This window comes from Girardinichthys multiradiatus, chromosome 3, assembly GCF_021462225.1.
Source record: "Girardinichthys multiradiatus isolate DD_20200921_A chromosome 3, DD_fGirMul_XY1, whole genome shotgun sequence".
Classification (NCBI taxonomy): Eukaryota; Metazoa; Chordata; class Actinopteri; order Cyprinodontiformes; family Goodeidae; genus Girardinichthys; species Girardinichthys multiradiatus.
The window spans coordinates 3,200,225-3,217,735 of NC_061796.1; the positions used below are offsets into that span (position 1 = coordinate 3,200,225).

General features: G+C 40.0%; 1 protein-coding gene across 2 annotated transcripts in view; it reads right to left on the minus strand.

Moving 5' to 3' along the window:
* Positions 1-1,683: 1,683 nt before the first annotated feature.
* The window catches only part of si:dkey-12j5.1 (probable assembly chaperone of rpl4), a 69,785-nt gene continuing 53,957 nt past the window's right edge, over positions 1,684-17,511 (minus strand). For both annotated transcript variants that reach the window (XM_047360354.1, XM_047360353.1), the window contains exons 10-11: positions 11,902-12,054; positions 1,684-2,438 (exon numbers count right to left, since the gene is read on the minus strand). In XM_047360354.1, the coding sequence (XP_047216310.1) occupies positions 2,262-2,438; positions 11,902-12,054 (330 nt within the window). In that variant the 3' untranslated portion in view covers positions 1,684-2,261. The remainder of the gene's footprint in view (positions 2,439-11,901; positions 12,055-17,511) is intronic.

Here is a 17,511-nt window from a genome sequence, read left to right on the forward strand (position 1 = left end):
CTTCTCCCCAGTCTTCCTCCAGACTCTGGCACCTTGATTTCCGAATGACATGCAGAATTTGCTTTCATCCGAAAAAAGTACTTTGGACCACTGAGCAACAGTCCAGTGCTGCTTCTCTGTAGCCCAGGTCAGGCGCTTCTGCCGCTGTTTCTGGTTCAAAAGTGGCTTGACCTGGGGAATGCGGAACCTGTAGCCCATTTCCTGCACACGCCTGTGCACGGTGGCTCTGGATGTTTCTACTCCAGACTCAGTCCACTGCTTCCGCAGGTCCCCCAAGGTCTGGAATTGGCCCTTCTCCACAATCTTCCTCAGGGTCCGGTCACCTCTTCTCGTTGTGCAGCGTTTTCTGCCACACTTTTTCCTTCCCACAGACTTCCCACTGAGGTGCCTTGATACAGCACTCTGGGAACAACCTATTTGTTCAGAAATGTCTTTCTGTGTCTTACCCTCTTGCTTGAGGGTGTCAATAGTGGCCTTCTGGACAGCAGTCAGGTCGGCAGTCTTACCCATGATTGGGGTTTTGAGTGATGAACCAGGCTGGGAGTTTTAAAGGCCTCAGGAATCTTTTGCAGGTGTTTAGAGTTAACTCGTTGATTCAGATGATTAGGTTCATAGCTCGTTTAGAGACCCTTTTAATGATATGCTAATTTTGTGAGATAGGAATTTTGGGTTTTCATGAGCTGTATGCCAAAATCATCCATATTAAGACAATAAAAGACCTGAAATATTTCAGTTAGTGTGCAATGAATCTAAAATATATGAATGTTAAATTTTCATCATGACATTATGGAAAATAATAAACTTTATCACAATATGCTAATATTTTGAGAAGGACCTGTATTACATATTTTTCCAAAGAAATACAAACACAAAAACACTCCTTCACTTAGGTTCAAAACAAATCACCTGGATTTCTTTTAAACGTGTAATAGTAACACTGTGGCTTTCTTAATTAGTTATTTTAATGAAAATTAAAAACATAATTTTAACAAGGCCTTTTATTTGGTATAGTATAATAGCTCAACCACAGTTTTGGTTTTAGACTTTTTTGTTCTTTTTCTACAAGCTTATTGCTGATTTTGCACTCATTTTAAAACTGCATTGTTGTTACATTGTTTTTATATTGGTTTGGGAATACATTTGACCTGCCTAATAGTACAAGAAATCCAATATAAATACAAAATAGTTAAGACGACAATTATGTTCAAATCTAATCTAGTCTTGTTAAATTTTAGCTTAAACAGATGCTAATTAAATGAAGGCAGTAAATTGCTTTCATTTATTTATTTTTTTAGATTTGAAGCCAGAAGCGGCTGTAATGTTTATAGCAAAGATGTGAACACACTTCAGGCTCATTTCTCTGTTCTGAAAGAGTAAATTGGTACAATCAATACTTTTATACTTTAGTGCTGCTGGGGTAACAGACATTCTCAAACGCCTATGGCCACAAACAGCAATTTGTAGCACTAAGCCTTTATATAGTGCTACACTATAAATGTCATACATTGTATAAAATAGTTGCATGCCACTATGCCATACCAGACTCTTGTGTCCCTGACACTGTGGGACTTTTAAAAGGATGTTATGTACAAAACCTTTTTTAGAAAGACAATTGCTCGCTTCCCTTTTTGATGCAAGTCACTTTGAACTTTCGAGCAGCAAGAAAGATGAACTCTGCATGAGTTAATATCAAATTCAATCTATTGACTTACTGAATCCAACCAAAAAAGAGAAGGAAAATGAGACTGAAGCATAAACCGAATACCATAACAATTCAAGCATTTACATAAACAATGGGCAATAAAATCACAGTACATGTAAAAATAGCATGACGTGTTAATAACTGGGCAGCTCTAACAATGCTTAAAGGGAAAAATGATTCTGCTTGTTGTGCTGTGGGAGAAAAATAAAGTAATTAACATGCTTCTTTTGTGTTTTTCTTTGTGTGCATGTGTGGTTCGTTCCTGCTCGCACAAACCTCTGTGTGGGTGTGCAGCAGAGGTAAAAGCATTCAGGGGATGCTGGTAAGAATTAAACCTCTAAAAACTAATTTTATCGGCATCTGTTGAGGAGATTAGGAGAAGTATTACTCAAGTATGCATTTATTTTGACAAAAGCATTAAACAACTTAACTGAAAGAGATCGAGTGGATTTTTAATGCCTCTCTGTTTCTGCACATCAATTTAATCTTTGAAAAGCCGATACAAAAAAGGGATTTTGAAGAGGGCACAAAAACTAAAGGAAAACATGACAGGGTGCAGTCAGTGCTCCATGGGGGCCTCGGTTTTGCCACCCTCTTCATCATCGCTACAAGGTTCATAGTCGTCGTCCAAGTCTGGGTCTTCGTCTTCGGCCTCCATCTCTCCTCCCAGTTCGCCCAGCAGCTGTTCAGCATGCTCCAGCATAGGCTGGTCGTCGCATCGCAGCTTCATGTACAGCTGCAAGCAGACAAAAGCAAATGTGAGAGTTTTAAGGCTGGAAATTGCTGTGGGGTAGAAAAAGGTTCTTTAGCAGACATACTGAAATGAAGTAACTAACCATGGACTGGTATAAGGTTCTTATGGTATGAGAAAAATCAGCATGATTTCACAGAAATATACCAAACAATGTATATAATATGTTACACAAAATATGTATCACATCATCAAATTTTTTATTTTATTTTTTACACAGAACCAACTGCTAACCGCCTCATAGCTTTCCAATGGTATTTAATTATTAATTATTTAATGGTATTATTCATTTGCTTCAGGTGTGCTGAACTGGAGGAACATCTATAACATGCAGGGCACTGGCTCCTCAGGAATGGAATTGGACAACCCTGACGTTTTCAATTGATTTAAGTCAACTGGCTGCCTGGCAACTTCAGCGGCTAGATGTTTTTCCTCTGAACTCACTGGAGAGATTTCTTGGGTGAGTGGGATCATTGTCTTGCAGGAAAATCCACCCTTCTTTCATTTCCATATTCTTTTCAAAAATATCAGCAAAAACAGACCCAAACCACGACGTTCCCACCTCCAAACTTCAGACATTGGGCACAATGACATCCAAAGAGTTATTCCTGGTCCCATCTGAACAGACTATATTCTCTCAGTGTTTCACTGGCTTGTCTATATGTTATGGAGCAAACTTTAAAAACAATTCTAAATGTTTTTTTCTTCAGGATTGGAGCAGTGCACAGTGAGATGACATAGAAGCCATTGTGGTTGAGGGCTTTACATATTGTTTTCATGGAGGAACTGCTAATCCTAGGTCTTTCCGAATCTTTTTGTCTTCTCGGACAGAAATCATCCGAGGAGCACCTGGTCATGGCTGGATTATGGTGAAGTTACATTCTTTTCACTTCCAGAGTGTGGCCCGACAGCTCACAGTAAGATTCAGAGATTTCAAAATCCATCTGTAACCATTGCCATCAGTATGTTTTGAGTAAACGTTTGGAAAAGTCCTGAGAGAGCTCTTTGCATTTACTCCTAATACCAAGCGTCTTGTGTGAAACATCTTTCCACACTAATGGTTAAGACTAAATCAGGAACATCTTTACTACTTGTTCTCTGAGTAAAATGTTATATTTATAGCTGAATTTGTTTTTTTTGTTGTAACTTCAAGGAAAAAGCAGTAGTTTTCTTTCAGTATGCTGACCGGCAGTGTGCAGCAGCAGGTGAGAGACTAGTTTAGTTATTTTCTCTGTTTTGAAACCGTAGCTTTTAAAAACCTTGATAAACATTGTACTGGTAACAAGCTCACACCTAGAAGAGGCAAGTAAAACAAGAGCAATGGTTAATGAAATGCTCTCAACAGGAGCTCTTTCTATCATGTCACTGAAGTTCTTCATTGCACAATCCTTAAGTAGCTGCTTGGAGCTGAGAGAAGTGAACAGCCCTTTGGTGATTCCTCTTAGGACACCTGAAATACCCCACCATATCTGCGTTCTGTCAGAGGCACAGCCAAAGTTTGGCAAACCATTTTTGTCCTTCATTTGGCAAATCGGCACATTCGACACACAGTTTAGCTGCACAAGAGACAAAAAAAAGCATCATTTATCTTCCATTTGCTGTTGCATCATGTATGCACTCAATAAAATGGATCCTTAAACATGAAGCAATTTGGTGTTCCTGTGCATGCACACAAAATTCTCAGAGTTTTCACAGTGAAATATGCTGTTAAAGAGCAAGAGAAAAAAAACAACAATAAAACAGGGCTGTTCTCAAAGCTGCCACCAGATTTATCTCTGTAAAATATCCTGCTTGTTTGTAATTACTGAACTTGAAGAGGAGCTGGGTGATAAAACCACCCGTGCTACCAGTAATGATGGTAATGCCATAACATTGTGCTTTAGTATGCATTTAAAACATCCAGAGTATTAAAAAAACAAACTCAGCCATTTAAATCTCTCCACTGCTTTTTTAGAAACATGGAAAAACATGGTGATTGTGTTCATATAATGTAGGGAATCTTATTTAGTCCCAAAAATGTGTAGAGTAGTGCACACAGTCGCTTAAGCTCATGGACATACACAGCCTAGTGCCATCATTCTTACTAAAAGTGTAACGAGGCCAGGGGAGTGAGTGTGACTGCTTTGCCCCAGGATCAGTCTCTAAGCAACAGCCGGTCCTGACAGGAGACACGCAGTCCCTTGGGAACTCATTTGGAGTGTTAAAATGTGTGCTGTGTGTGTGTAAATTTAAGCTGATGCTCTCTCTGCAGATCTGAGCTCCGGGGATGCAGAGCGTGACCCAGGTCCAAGCACAGAAACAGATACCAAGGGGGAGAGGTGACCCTGCCAGACTCTTTCAGAGCACCAAAACTGGACACACACACACACACCCCCACACACACCAACCCAGTGATTTTTATTACAGCGTTGTCATTCTCAAATCCCTAGAGATGTATACCTGCAAAAAATTCTTTGCTTCACAAAAAGCTTGCCTCGGTACGGAGAATACTTGCACCTTGCAGCCTCGGGTGAAATGGAGAGCGTCGTCTCTCACATGAGTTTCATTTGAACAATAATCAAATACAAACAGTGAACATTTGCCAACTTTCTCTGCTCTCTATAAGACTGGATGCTACCTGAAATCCGGGTAATCAGGTAGTATATATTTTCTGCAAATCGATAATACATTGTGTCTACGGGACAGGATTATTCATTGTGAGGCTTTGAGCGAGGAAAACAAACAGGAGCTATTCTTTACGCATTCCACAATGAGCGTTGCTGAGATCAGCACGCCTGGCTGTCGCAAAAAAAAAAAAAAAGAAAGAAAGAACATAAGTGTTTCTCATTTAGAGCAGCCATGTTTTTTTCTCACTTTCCTGGGCCAGAGAGCTGCCAACAATGTGTGTGTGTGTGTGTATGTGTGGGTGATGGTATAACGTTTTAATGCTTTTTCTTGCTCCACTTTAAAGTCCTGGACCAAAGCACTCTTGACCACTGCTACGGTATAACTGCTCGCACACATTTTCGCTCGCTGCATTTTGATGTGGCTTTGGATTTAACAGGTTGTAGCAGCTGAGGAATACATAACGCCTCAGGTTACAGTTCTGGTAAGAAATTTACATACACCCATTGTGGCCATTAATGTCAATTTTAAATAATGCAATTAATAATGCAATAATGCAATAAACAATTCAACCATTCTTTTTTTCCAGGATGGAAAGATAATGTAGCATACAACTTTAATGATTTTTTTTTTTAAGACTTGGATGAACAAGCTTGGATTTATGAGGATTATTGAGGATTTTCTCTAATCCACACAGGGTCAAAGTTGCACCTACAAGTCTACAATAAATACCTACCTATACCTACAATAAATAAATACACCCTCACTAGTATTTGGTCAAATCCCCCATAGCAAGCTGTGGAGAAATAGTAGAGTGAAATTAAATTAAGTTTGTTTTCTTGCATGAACCCCACTTTTAAGCAAAGTCTGTGAAATTTCCTTCCATTAGAGTATCTGTTACTGTTGATTTGAGTTAAAGTTCAACAAGAAATCCTTTGTCTTTTGTATTCCTTCCACTTTACCAGTACCACTAGCAGTGGAACAGACGCCGAGGATGATGCAACCACCACTATGCCTGACAGCTACAGTTTTATTACCTCGAGTCCTTCAAACACACACTATATTGCAAAAAGTATACGCTCACCAATGAGCATATACTGATTAGGAAAAAGATGTGTCACTGTCAGGAGCTCAGTGAATTAAAGTGTGGGACCATGAGGGGATACAATCTGTGCAGTAACTCCAGTTGTGAAATTTCATCAATACTAAATATTGCACAGTTAACTGTTATTTGTATTAAAACAAAGTGGAAATGATTGGAAATGACAATAACTCAGCCATGAAGGGCTAGACCACCTAAAAGCCCATAGTGGAGTCAGCAGATGGTGCAGAGTCAATAGTAACAAACCTCTAGGCTTCATATTAGCTCAAGGACAGTGCATACACAAATTCATGGAATGGTTTCCCATGGCTGCGCAGTTGCATCCAATCCTTACACCACCAAGCACAATGCTAGGCAGAGATAGAGTGTAAAGCACACAACCACTGAACTCTAGAGCAGTCTATGCCTGACATTCTGACAAATGCGTTTGGGTTTGGTGCTTGCTAGGAGAACAATGTTTTCCAGAATGCAATGCATCAAGAGTAAACTTTGGCAGTGGAGGATTATTGGTGTGGACATGTTTCTTTGGGTTTGGGCTTGACCTCTTACTTCCATTGACTGGAACGCTTTATGATCCAGCATACTGTAACAACTCCACACAATATTGTAGTCCAATTAGCAGAAAAACAAAGTGAAAGTCGCTTAACACTCTTACACACTCAGAACTGCTCTTAGAACTCTCAAACTCTGACTCCAGTCCAACAGGCATGCCCTCCTATATATTTAAGCTCCCCCCATTGTCTGCTCCAACCAACCACCGGCCATCATGTTCACTAACACACAGGCGAGCAAATAGTAGACAGTGGGAAAAACTAAGATGCTGCTTTGTACAATACTAAAACATTTCAGACAATTGCAACTATGTGAATAATGAATATCTTTATTGGTACAATGTCTGGATTAAGACAGTTATACACACACTCTAACTAAACACTTTTACATCAATACCCGGCTTTTATTTGTGCAGTCAGTCATCCATCTGTCCATCCAAATTCTATACTTGCTTAAACCTTCTGTGTCATGGAGGCTGGTGGCTGACAGTTCCCCCAGTCCATCACAGGGTAAACCATAAACACACGTACCCAGACCTAAGGGCAATGTAGAGTAGCCAATTAACCAAACATCCTTGTTTTTGGACTGGATGAAACTCAGAAGGAACCCACAGAGCATGCAAACTTCATGACAGAAAGTTCCCTAACTGGAATTTGAATCCAGGACTGTTTTTGGTGCAAGGCAAAAGTGCTAACAACAGTGCCAATGTCAGTCAGTCTGGAAAAAAATGCTAATAAGGACACACCCAGGTGAGTTTACTGTGGAGGAGGTTGACTAGTTTGCACAGAGTGTTGATATTAGCCTGATCAAGCTTATTTTCTATGAATTGGAGTAGGGCAATGTCATCTCATCCGACATCAGTGCTTAGCCTCAAAATTGTTCTCCTGGAGAACTGTTTAAAAAAAAAACCACACAACTAAAGCTTCAGGGCCAAATCCCAAGAAGAGTTGAAGCTGCAAAGGTTGAGCTAACTTTATATTAAAGTCTTGAGGATGGGAAGTCATTAAAGAATAATAAAAACAGTAAAAAAAAAATAGACTGATGGACGTTTGTGCAAAATTAGATACACAATGTAACTTCTGGAGATGGATGGTCATTAGGCTGCTCCTGCAGTCATTTTTTTCTTATTTTCAGAGCCAATACAGATATTGCCATAGAAAAATAGTGAAGAACATTTCTTAAATCCTTCCCCTTTTTTATTAGATACATCTGCAGTATAAAGTATCTGTGTTATAGCCAAGTAAGAAGGAAACGTGTAAAAAATACTACCCACCAAACAAACACGTAAGCAACAATGTGCTCTTTTCCTTCCATTTCCTGGTAGGTAATTTCTTTAAACTCATATGGCAGATAAAAGACAGGCTGATTATGTGGTAAAAGCCTAATCATCCCATCTTTGTTCACACTCTGCTCCACACCTATGCGTTACTTCCACTTTCATTTCACCTTTTCTTTTATTTCATTTGCTAACACAGTCTGCATCTCTCTTGTCCGTTTCTTTTCCTTTTTAGCTTCGACCTTCCTGTCAAGGAGATAGATATTTCTTCTCACTCTCATCTATACGCTTGCACAAAGAGCACACAGTCGTCCACCATTTTGGCAGAATAGTGCCAGGCCCCCTCAATAAACTCCTTAAGGTCTGAATATTTCTTCATTATCTATCCTCCTCCTAACTTATCTGTTATATCTCACGGTTATATACACACTTCTACACTGGTGAGGGTGTGACAGTGGGTGAGATTAGAGCTTCTGGAGTGTGAACAGGGCATGTCGCTGAAGATCTCCAGAGAGCTGACCACAAACTCACACAGCCACACACACCTTAACACCCCCGGTCCTGCAGTCACATCCTTGTAAGGGAAAGGCATTAAAATTACACAACTAGCCCCCTGCCCACAATCTGTGCTCATGGGATACCCTTTCAACCACTTCACATAGCTAAGCTTTTGACCTCTCTTTGCCCTAGCTGCCTTTGCTGCACACACACACACAGCCACACACTCACTAAACCATACATAACAACGTCCTTGTGTGCATACACCGCAGATCCCTCCTCATATCGCACCCTATCTCGAATTCCATTTCACGTCCGGTTTACTATTGATTTTACCCTGGCCCACTATTCACAAGCGACACCCCCCTGCATCAACACACACACAAACACACACACGGCAAGTCTAATACATTTATTCATTCCTGTCTCTGTCCCCCCCTCAAAACCCCCGTTTGTTCTCCAACTCACTCTCCAGGTCATCTCCTACACTTTTCTTTCTATCATTTCTTTCCCCATTGTTCTCCTCTGGAGGGCACAGTTTGCAGTATTCAGCCAAAAATGCCCATAAATTACATAATAAAACATTTCTACCAAATTTCTGCATACATGAATAAATACAGTGCTTTGCAAATAAAACATTTTCACATTTTCAAACTACAAACAATGTATTATGTTGGGATTTTATGAGATAGAGAGTAATGCATAATTGTGAAGTGGAAGGAAATGTGAAAAGTGTGACATGCATTTGTATTTGAGCCAGTACTTTGTAGAAACACCTTACCTGCAATTCCAGCAGCAAGCCTTTTGGGCCATATCTCTCCCAGCGTTGCCTGGTCTGACATTGTTGCCCATTGTTTGTTAAATAGCTAAAGCAACATCACGTTGGATGGAGAGCAGCTGTTAACAACGGATTAGGTTCTGTCACAGATGCTTGATTGGATTTAGCCATGGACTTTGACTGGGCCATTCTAAAACAGGAATATGCGTTCATCTAAACCAGCTTTGGAAGTAAAAGTTGAGTTGCTGTCCTGCTTAATGTGAACCTAAAGTCTCAAGCTTCCAACAGGTTTCTTTCCAGGACAGCCCTACATTTAGTTCCAGTCATCTGTCTGTCTCTCAACATTGACCATCTTCTCTGTCCTTACTGAGAAAAAGCTTTCCCACACCATCAACATTTTTTATAAATGGGGATGGTGTTTGTAAGGCAATGTGCAGTGTTGTTTTTCCTCCACACATAGCATTATGAAAGTAGACCAGAATGTTACATTTTGATCTCATCTGAGCAGTGCACTCTTATTCCTGTTTGCTTTGACAAACTGCAAATGGGACTTTGTATGGATTTATATATAACTTTCTTTTTACCTCTATTGAAAGTCAAGTATGTGGAGTGTAAAAACATTATGGATCACTGCAGCTCCTCTAGAGTTACTGTGGGCCTCCTGGCTGCTTCTCTGATTAATGCTCTACTTGCCCAGCTTGTCCGTTCAGTTGTATAGTCATGTCTTTAAACCAAATTTTATTTGACACTTTCAGGCTAAAAAGGGGGTGAATCCAAGTACACACAACAATTCATATTTAATGTGTTGGTCAGTCTAATAAAAACCTAATAAAACACATTTTATGGTTATAACATCAGAAAATGTGGAAAGGTTCAGTAGGTAGCACCTATGTGTGCATGTACCGGTGTGCCTTCTCAAACACAAAAAAACACACACTTTACATACCATGTTTATAAAGTATGCAGAGCAGAAATGGACTGGCGCCAAAACAAGCCGTTGGGCTTTGAGGTCCTCATTTTCATGTTGGAGCCCCTTTTAACTAGCAGAGAGACTCATCGTTAATAATTAAAACTCACGCCGAGGCTTTGAAACAAAGCTCAGATTTAATCTAGATCGCATCTAAACAATGGACAGATGTGCACACATGCAGGCGGGGAAACCACACTGCAGGATTGAATGTGCCGTGAGGGAGACGGAACACATTCCACCTCACCTTTCCAAGGTCTTTGTGCTTTACCTTTCACATTATTCTTTAGCTCTCCTCGCCCTGCAGAGAAACTGCTATGCTGTTTATTTAGCACGCCCCAGCACCTCACACAATTCTTTCACCTTATAATTTTTTTTTTGCCTCCTTTCTCTTTAAGCAACCCAGCTAAGTATTTAATTTACCCAGTTTCTTGTTGCATTTGTTTTGATTTTCTCATACTCCACATCGGTGGCAACTACAATCGATATGCACAAGATTCCCTTACTCGCTCCCTCTTGCCAGCTACAAACTCACTGCTGCTCCGTCTTAGTTGAAGACGCAGTCAAAGGAAGATGGTGAGACAGTCAAGTCAATATATCGCCAGTCCAGAGAGAACAAACAACGATGTATTGTTACTAACCTGCTGCTACTCATCTCTAAGAGAACATTTCGACGTGGCAGATGGAAGATGTGTAACAGGAGGGGATGTAGGGGGGGATAGGAGGTGGGGCCTGCCATCCTTTAGGCCGCGATGCCTGATTTACAAGCCTATTGGATTTTAGACCAACATGAATCACTGCTCCACAGAGGTATTACTCCCTGACAGAATGGCAGAATAAATGAGACACATAACTTGGTGTGTGTGCCCGTTTGTGGGAAAGAGAGGGAAGGGTGGCAGAGGGAACAGGATGAAAACTTAAACATCTTTGAGATTCTGCACAGCTATTTCTGTTGCAACAATGAAGCTTAGTGAGAATGGGCTCATGTTCACGGAGCTGCATATCCTTTTTCTCTGACAAGAACCGATTCTTTGGAGAATAACCTATTGTGACAGCTTACTGGACGTTAAACATCTGCACTCACTGTTGATGCACATAATACAGGGAACTTCACTCAGTTCATACCAATGTTAAGGTACCAAACAGGCTTATAGGCAAGTGTGTCACAGCACATTTTTATACACAAAAGGGTAGAAAAAATTAATTTATTTGGTGAGATTTTGTATTTACCTAAAGTATTCAATTCTTGTGAATAATTAAATGTTTGACTTTTGATTGGTTAGTTGATTCCCTTCTACTGCCTTTACATCTAATGCTTTACACCCCTATATACGGTAACTTGTATTTTTACATCTACATCTTGTATTTTTCTTTTCAAGGGTGAGGGGTACTTTGTGTGGGTCTATAACACAAAACCCCACTAAAATACTTTGATGTTTGTGGATTTAACATCAGGAAATGTGGAAAAGTTCAAGGGTATCAATCCTTCCTCTCCAGTAGTTAACAGGCATGTCCCGCTAAACTTATCAGAATACTTAAGGCAAAAGTAACAAATATCTGAATAAATGAACGTAGTCCTTAGAATTGACCTTCGCTGACACATTATTTTATGCAGGTTTGATTAGTATTGAAGACAGAGAATGCTGTTACTGATATTTTAAACAAAATTACCTTTTTGGCATTAGTCAGGTATGACCTAGCAGCATCCTGCAGAGCCTTCCACTCCTCCTTTCCCTCCACTGTTGCTTCTTTTCCTTCTCTTTCCTGCTGTTGTTTTGCTTTTTCCCACTGGAGGTAGCACACCCAGCCAGACAGATACCAAACCTAAAAGATAAAGAGTGAAACAAGTGAGCTGAGGAGACATCAGGTGGAAAGAGCTAACGCAATTTGTTCCAGTTAATTTCTGCATTAAGGGAGAGAGATGTGAGAACTACATGACAGGATGGATCCATGCTTTCATTGTCAGTCAGTCAGTCATTTTTTACCGCTTATTCCACAGTGGGTCGCGGGGGAGCTGGTGCCTATCTCCAGCAGTCTATGGGCGAGAGGCGGGGTACACCCTGGACAGGTCGCCAGTCCATCGCAGTGCTTTCATTGTATTTACACCAAATTCTGACCCTTCCATTTGAATGTCGCAGCTGAAACTGACACTCTTCGGGCCAGGTACCATTCCTACACTCTGTTACTGTCCAATTTTTGTTAGTCTCTTGGAATAGCAGCCTCAGTTACTTCTTCTTAGCTTACAGGAATGGCACCTGGTGTCGTCTTTTGCTGTTGTTGTTCCATCAGTCGTGCGTGAGATGGTATAAATCATGCTTAGGGTTCAACAAATGGCTGATTGTCTGAGCTTGGGATAGACAAGTACCGTATCATTTAGCAATGTTGGGGAAAAGCATCATCGATGACAAACCCAGAAAAACAATAATATGCTGGTGTTTTAACATGCAATCGAGCATTTTAATAAGGTGGGTGATAAATGTACATGTTACTCATACTTTTGCAAAAAGCTGTTGATTTTAGCATTTCTGTAGTAAAATAATGACTGGCATAGACTCAGAAACAAGCAGGAGATGCCAAACCAGCAGGAAAACATGTTGTTTTGTATTTTCCTCAAAAATCCGAATATGAAGCTGAGATTATTTATCCTGCCTGAGCAGCAACTTTAAAGAAACAAGTAAAAAAGTGTTCACTGTTGCCGTCACTGACCACACCAACTATCAGCAGGTAGAGATAAACAAGAAAAAAATAAAGAAACATTGCTATTAATCAGAAAAGTTCAAAAGAAGTGGAATATTTTAACACAGAGTATCTGCTCCGAAACACTCTGAAATCATCTGGTTTTCTTTCTGTCCAATAATCATGCTTCTTGCCTCTGGATAATCACATCGACTGAGCTGAGCCGAGCCTTCCACCTTTAAAAACAATCACGTCCAACTCTCGGCAAACTCGGAGGTGTGTGTGCGCCTCTCATCTGAGGCCAAAGATCACCCACCCACTGTTCTTCAAACAAATATTAGCCTTATTCATTATTCATTGAGAGAAGAGGCAGTGGGGGACCCAGCACCTTTGACAAATCAACCATTTAGCTAACAAACACACCGTGGCAAGGCATGCTGAATTCAGAATTGTCGCTCAGTAGGCCGAGTAGGAGGCTGCCCCCAACCCCTGCAGCTGCGTTTATCAGAACAGCAGCAATGATACAGAAATAGGACTGTGGTGTTTTTGTCATTGTGGCATTTCCTTAGAAATCTGTAAAAAACACGTGAATATAAAAAAAGGAATAAATTATTACTTTCTGATTCTAACGTTATTAATCAGTGAAAGTGTAAAAAAGGTAGAATTCCCTTGTCAGATGGTCCACTATGAAACAAGTCGGGGAAAACAAAATGCATGAAAAATAAAAAATTAAAAAAAGCTGAATTAAGAACTTAGAGGAATCAATTCCACAACTTCACACAAAGCACACATAATACAAGAAATTCTGAGTGTGTCAATCAAATAGCAGGCTCTGTTTTAATTTTAAAGCCAAGGCGCATCTTAGCTCCCATATGGCGCCACCGAGGGAAGAACAAAAGCATCATAAATCAAGCGAATACCTTTGAAACGAGATTTGCAAAGCACCAGCTCGGTTGTTTGTGCAGACTTAATGTTATGTAAGTAGGGTTCCAAGCTTTGAGATGCACGAAGTGCAAGCAGGCAGATGCGGGAGCTCAACACTTATCAGCTGCACAGAGGAAGAAGGGATACAAGAAGCGTGAGGAAGAGGGGAGTGAGTTACTGCCGTGCTTAAAAACGTTTCCGTTGTGCACTTCGTGTCACTTTTGCTGCATCGCTCTGAAATGAACAGAAAAAGAAAGCTGACCATATGGACTAGTGATTGTATGTGTGGCTTGCTGTAGGCCCGCTCAAATTGAGTGTCTCAGGAGCGAGTTTAAAAGTTCAGCCCCCTGATGACTGTTCTCAATCTGTCTGTGGAGGGGTTTGTGTAGGAGGCTGAGCCAGAGGGGGGGGAGTGCAGAGAGAAAAAAAAAAAGAAAAAAAAGAAAAGAGAGTGCTCTTCTGTGTAAGACTACACGACAAACCCCCAATCTTCTGTTACTGACAAGAGATTTTTAGAGCAGATTGGCACATACCATTTACTGAACTGCTGAGAATGCTGCTATTTATGCCACCATGGAATAGGTTCAGTGCCAAGTCCAATGTATGAACACTTACAGTCTTGGTTAGAAACTGGCACACCTAAATTCTGGATTATTCAGTGTATTAATAAAAAAAGGAACACAAGTTAACTCTTACTGTCTAAATGCCATATTTGAATAAACAAACCTTGCCTAGCCTGAACACAATCACGGCACAATTCATTCAAATCTCCCTCTAGAAAATTTATAACAGTTAAACAAGGGCTAGATTCTAGTCTCAAAGTTATCACTGTTACAAAAAGTCACAGTTTCAGAGTCACAAAACGTTTAAATCATACCAAAGAAGTCATTTAAACTGATTTCATGGCAACCCAGGTGGAGTCAGGGGCTCTCTTCAGTTATAGATTAGTGCACATTCTTGCCAACTCCCTGCCCAAAGCTGTCAGTCAGCTGTGTATGATACCCAAAACAGGTGGAATTCCCAAATTTTACCCCATAAAATAAATAAATAAATAAAAAGATTGAGAGGGGTGTTTTTCCAGTAACAAAATAGATGGATAGTAATGATTTTGCTCCCAGGATACGGCCTCTGAATTACTGTTTTACAAATAATGCTGTTTTGAAGTAATTATTTCGCAATAAGCTCTAAATCGCTCTATCCTTAAATTTAACGCTGTATTATAGACTCACTACCGGGATGAATAACCTTTTATTTTATGGATAACACTGATGTTTGAATCTTTCCTCCAGGTTATCCTAGGGTATAAATCTCATGACTAAAAATGGTCTTAATTATTTTTAAAGTTTGCCAAAGAGATCAGTAATTGCAATAATACTGTACATGTAAGAAAATCCACTAACAATCAAAATGATTCTGGTATCTATCCAGAGTCTTCCTGTAACAGGATGCTGTTGGTTTGCATCACTTCTCTTCCATCGATCCTCTGAGGTTTAAGGTTGGCAGGATTTCTCTTATAACGGCAAATGAGACCTCATAGCTGGATGTTATGCAAGAGGCTGTTCCTTCTCCGCCATCCTTTTGTGCCGTAACATGTATGATTAGGTCCTGCTTTTGCGACTGTGGCTCAGTAGGAAGAGTAGTCGTCTTGCAATCAGTTGTGGGTTCGATTCCAGCTTCTTCCTGCCATATGTTGATGTGCCCCTGGGAAAGGCACTTAACCTCAAGTTGCCTACCTATCTGCGTATCGGTGTATGAATATGTGAGCGTTAGTGAGTGCGATTGGGTGAATGTGGCTCTAGTGTAAAGCACTTTGAGCGGTCTGTATGACTGGAAAAGCGCTATATAAGTTCAGTCCATTTACCATTTACCATTTGTGTCCCTCTAAAAGACCAGTGACCTTCGTCTGAGATCTAGCTTTCAGACACTGGGGCGCAAATTGCTCCAAATTACAGTGTAATTGTCTGACTTTATCAAACCTTTGATACATTCAGCGCCTCAACTTGAGCAAGCACGGACTTGTGCAGTACGGAAAGAATTTCCACAACTTTTATATTTGGGTTGGTCAGTCTTTTTCTTCTGGACTTTATTTTTTTTCTATAAACAAATTGATGTACTGCCTTCTCATAAATATCATCTGTCCTTTAACAATTATCCTAGAATCTTCTGGATCTTCACAGATTTTGGCCATGATTAATTTCTAGATAACTTTACTGGATGTCTCCTTTCAGTTCCCAAGTGTTGAGCAACCAGAAACACAACCACTACCTTTTTTACGGTACAAGCCACCATTGGTATTAAAATTTATGCTGCATGAAGACTGAGAATGAAGCACAAGTGAGTCTTCTGTTTTATGTTTGTTTGAGGAACCAAATGTAATTCTTCAACCCCCTGTGAATAGGGACAATAATTATGTGAGTAAAGTCTTTAGAGCCCACAGTACAAATATTCATTTTGATACTTTAAGACACAAACAACACCTCAGCTGAAGGAACCGGGCCTTTTTCTTTCCTCTATTAAAGCTATAAAACTCTACAAGGTGGTGTGAACCAGCACTGGTTACTGTATCATAATAATGAGACTGCAGTCTGCAGTCAGACTGATAAAAATAGGTCTTTTAATCCTTTGGATTGAGAAGTAGTAGAACCCACACCAACATATTTAATTCAGCGACAAGCCTTCTTAACAATCAAAAGACACTGATGTGTTTTATCATAGCAACTTTAACCACCTGCACCTTAAATTCATGCCCAGAGTTCTTGAAGTGAGAGTAAGATTTTCTTTTTTCTACCAAAAAAAACTGGCCAAAGATTTGACTGGTTGATCTCTTGTATCTAACCAAAGAAGATCATTGTATTCATGTAATACTGGGCTGTAAAACAGTCAGGACAGAACATTCCTTAAGGACAATCAGGAAACTTTAGCTAATGACATGGTTCATACCGTATCTCTTCTCATTAAAAGGAAGTTAGTCCTTTTCACAGCAGCCACATGCTTGCTGAGTATGAGGGATTGTTGTAAAGCCAACAACTCTATGCAATCAACAGTCCACTCTTGCCAAATACTTGTTCTGGAGGAGGGATTGCTCAAAGTCAATGAATAAATGCAAACGTCTGGGTCTCCCAAGGTAAAAAACATCCTACCAACTGGGATTATTAACCAAACTTGTTTTATAGGGAGCATCAAAATGGAATGTGCATAGCTGACTTTGAATCCGTCTTTACAGCTGAATTGATCTGATTACATATGAAAATGGATTTCAATTAATTTGGCTGACAAAATATGTTTCAATGAAGGACTTCCCCAAAATATATACATTTTTGAAGTTAGCTAGAAAACACAAACTATTCTTTCTGCAGATTGAATATCCAGGTGACCTGACTCCAGAGGGGGGTCACAGGGCAGACAGTAGATGGCAAGGCTAATTACAAACATTGGGACAGACACAAAGAAGCATGTTCAGGGTGATTTGTTAGCCTTTATAAACACTACACTGATAAGCCAGTGTAAACAGATTTAGAACTGGATTTTGTAGCATTTTCATCCTGTTGGACAGACCGTTTACCAGAAGTACAGGTCCTTCTCAAAATATTAGCATATTGTGATAAAGTTCATTATTTTCCATAATGTCATGATGAAAATTTAAAATTCATATATTTTAGATTCATGGCACACTAACTGAAA